At 43.7% G+C, this 3,682-nt stretch overlaps 1 protein-coding gene across 1 annotated transcript in view; it reads right to left on the bottom strand.

The window, feature by feature from the left end:
- Positions 1-2,171: 2,171 nt before the first annotated feature.
- The window catches only part of LOC108378737 (uncharacterized), a gene marked incomplete at its 3' end in the record, with an annotated part of 2,221 nt that continues 710 nt past the window's right edge, over positions 2,172-3,682 (bottom strand). The window contains exon 2 of the mRNA XM_017635041.1: positions 2,172-3,505. Coding sequence (XP_017490530.1) covers positions 2,172-3,505 — 1,334 coding nt within the window. The remainder of the gene's footprint in view (positions 3,506-3,682) is intronic.

Here is a 3,682-nt window from a genome sequence, read left to right on the forward strand (position 1 = left end):
AAATATCGCAGTTTCGTATTTCTGAAAATTACCGTTATATGGGAGGTAGGCGTGGTATTGTCCGATTTTGCCCATTTTCGATACCATCCGCTCCTACGCCAGAAAGAAGTGCACGTACCAAGTTTCGTTAAGATATCTCAGATTTTACTTCGAGTTATCGTGTGCATAGGCGGACGGACGGACGGACGGACAGACAGTCACCGCTGAATCGATTTTTCTTTTCATTCTGATCATTTATGTGTACATTTGTCTGTATCTATCTCGATTCGTTTTGCCTGTTATATGAACAAAGTTATAATACCCTTGTGCACAAGCGCGCTAAAAATAGATAATCAAGCATATTAGTATGGATGTGGTTATGGTATGTGGTATGGGTATTTAATATTCTGTCATTAGGGCGGTGCGTTAGGGTGGTAGCAACTGAGATCTGATGGGTAAGTACCACAACGGAGTACATGAGATCAATGAACCCCCGCAGGAAAAACGCTCTCCTCGACATTGGTGTATCACGCTTTAAAATCCGATTATAAATTTATTTATTTATTTATTTATTTATTTAAGGGGGAACAGTGGTTGTACATGTAAGACAATAATCTTTTAATAGTACATGAACTTAATTAAGTAGCATATTATTGAATTGAACTAAAACTAAAATTAAGTGAGCTTACAACTAAAAAGAAGAATCACTTATATGTGAATTTTTTTTACATTTTTTTCTTGAAATAAAATAAAATATGAAGACTACCGGAGAAGATAAATGAAGAGAAGAGAGGAAAGAAAGGAAAATTATTTATCACAATCGTACTCACTACATAGACTTGAAGTAATTAAGTATTATCGCCTTGAAGTTACTCCTATTCAGTATAGATTTAACGGACTCGGGGATATTGTTCCAGAGTCTCACAGCGTTGGTGAAGAACAATCTCGATGAGGCTAGATACATATGTGTATTTAGGGACTAGCAGGTTGTGGCGTCTACTGGATTTTGTTGGATTTAGCTTCTCATATAAATACATTGGAGATGTCCATTCTAATAATTTATATATAAATATGCATTCCTAGCGGCAAGATACTAAGTAATGCTACACCCCAAAATGTCATTTTTCCAAAGGGATATGTGGTCGAACTTTTTTAGACCATACAAGTCAGATAAGAAGATAAAAGTCAAGGAAATGATAAATAAAAATGAAAAGATAAAAAAGATGAGAAAATAGTGAAGATAAAGGTAGACACAAGGAAAGAGAAAAAGATAAAATTTAAGAAAATTGTTGTGTTGTTTTGCATTGTCTTGTGTTGTGTTGGTTTGTATTGTGTTGTGTTATATTCTGTTATGTTGTTCAACGGATTTCACCTCAATCCACTTCAAGTAACTCAACTAAACTCAACTCGGCTCAGCTTAGCCCACCTCAACTCCCCTTAATTTTAGAAGTTGAATTTCAACCGCCGGGCGAACACTTGCTTATTTTATTTTTCCTTGTCCTGAATTCGAAAAAGCATCTGTGTAGTGAAAAAAAAGAGTATTCAAAGAAATTTTTGTATTTGATGTTTAAGTATAAACTTGTTTAAAGAAAACAAACTTCCGATTGCGTCTGTGTTAAATAAAAGACTCCAACGATGTCCTCTAGAAATCGCACGTTTATTGCTGCAGATATTGTCGCAAAAGAGAGCGTATACAAGATGGTTTCGCGCTTATATAGCAAAATGAATATTACAAAAAAACCGTACTAATGCAAATGGATTCTTGGCAAACAATAGAAATGTCAAAGTAGATACATATTTATCGATAAGATAGGGTAGCCATAGAGTACAAGTTTGATAGTTAAGAAAACATTACAATGAGTTCACACTTAACTCTAAACATCCTGCCCGGTCGAGTCGGCTGACTCGAAATCATCTTGTTCAAGCAGGCAGCATAGCTTTTGAACAGCTCGGGTGATGCATCCACTCGCAGTCTTCAAAGTGACATTTCGGACGGCTCCGTCGTCTCCGTGATGCACTGCCACCACACGACCAAGACGCCACTGGGTTGGTGGTAGATTCTCATGCCGCACCAACACCACATCGTTGACTCGGATATCCGTGACGCGTCGCTGCCACTTATTGCGCCTCTGGAGCGTGATCAAATACTCGGAGCTCCAACGCTGCCAAAACTCCTGGTGGACTTGTCGTACCCACTGCCACTGCTTCAAGCGATTGGTGGGAATCTCGCGTATGTCTGGCTCCGGCACAGCTAAAAGCGGTGCTCCGATGAGAAAGTCCCCTGGTGTCAATGCAAACTTCTCGTCTGGGTCATCGTACAGTGGAGTGATCGGACGAGAATTGAGACACGCTTCTATACGCGCGGCCAGGGTCTGCAATTGGGTGTACCACATTGTCTGAGAACCCACACAGCGGACCAGATGATGCTTGGCAGACTTAACCGCAGCCTCCCAGAGACCACCCTGGTGTGGTGCACTAGGAGTGATGAAATGCCACTGGGTGCCCATGCTCGCTAACGACCGTTGATTGTTCTCATTGTTCCATGCCGCCACGTCTTCCTGGAGCAGTCGATTCGCACCCACAAATGCCGTGCCGTTATCGCTGTATAAGTCGCGGCAAGGACCCCGCCGACTGGTAAAGCGTGTAAAAGCGTCGAGGAAGGCTTGCGCAGACAGATCATCCACCACCTCGATGTGAACGGCTCTAGTCGCAATGCATACAAAAATAGCCAAGTATGTCTTCACGAGAGTGCGAGAGCGTTTTGTGCCAACACGTGGAGTGAAAGGGTCACAATAATCCACCCCAGCGGATACAAATGGTCTTGCAGGTTTAACTCGCTGCCCGGGTAACGAAGCCATTTGCTGCTTGAGGAGCACCCCTCGGTGACGTCGAAATACGACGCAGTGGTGTATAAAAGACTTGACAGCTTGTCTTGCGTTTAAAAAACGGCGACGAAGTGTATGCAGCGTCTGCTGTGCTCCTCCATGTAGCGTTGTTTCATGAGCTTGTCGGATTGAGAGGTGCACGAGAGGACTGCATCTCGGCAAGATCATCGGGAATCGCTGATCGTGCTCAACTTCCGCCTTGTGGAGACGACCTCCAACATGTAGGAGCAGGTGCTCATCTAAGAAGGGATTTAATGAGAGAATCTTACTTGAAGATGACAAACCTGAGCTGGCCTTCAGCTGCTTAATTTCGGACGCGAAATTACTTGCTTGCTCCAACCGGATCAAAATGTCTAGTGCAGCATCTAACTTCCGTGCACTTACAACAGGTTGACGAAAGTGTCGACGTCTCGGTAACCATCGTAGCAGGACGGCCACCGTCCTTAGTAACGGCTGCATGGAACTGAAGCGTTCAGTCAACGAGATGACATGGCCATCTGGCCTGCGCGTTTCCAATGGTCGGACCAGATGCACTCCGACCAGGCACGATACTGTTCGCTCCTCAGCGTGAAGTACCTTTGACTCGTCCGGGCTGAGGGGTATGTCCGTACTATATAGCGCGGAGCTATCTAGCTCACCGGGTCCGTGCCACCAAAGTGGGTGATGTAGCAGCTCTTGCGGTGTTATGCCCCTGCTAGCACAATCAGCGGGATTCTGCGCCGAACGAATTTGACGCCATCGATCTGAAGATGTCAACTCTTGAATCCTGCGAACACGGTTTGATATAAATGGTTTCAAGGTTGATGGTTGCTTCTTAA

Source organism: Rhagoletis zephyria, unplaced genomic scaffold (assembly GCF_001687245.7).
Source record: "Rhagoletis zephyria isolate East Lansing unplaced genomic scaffold, Rhagoletis_zephyria_1.1 Rzeph_scaffold_14794, whole genome shotgun sequence".
NCBI lineage: Eukaryota > Metazoa > Arthropoda > Insecta > Diptera > Tephritidae > Rhagoletis > Rhagoletis zephyria.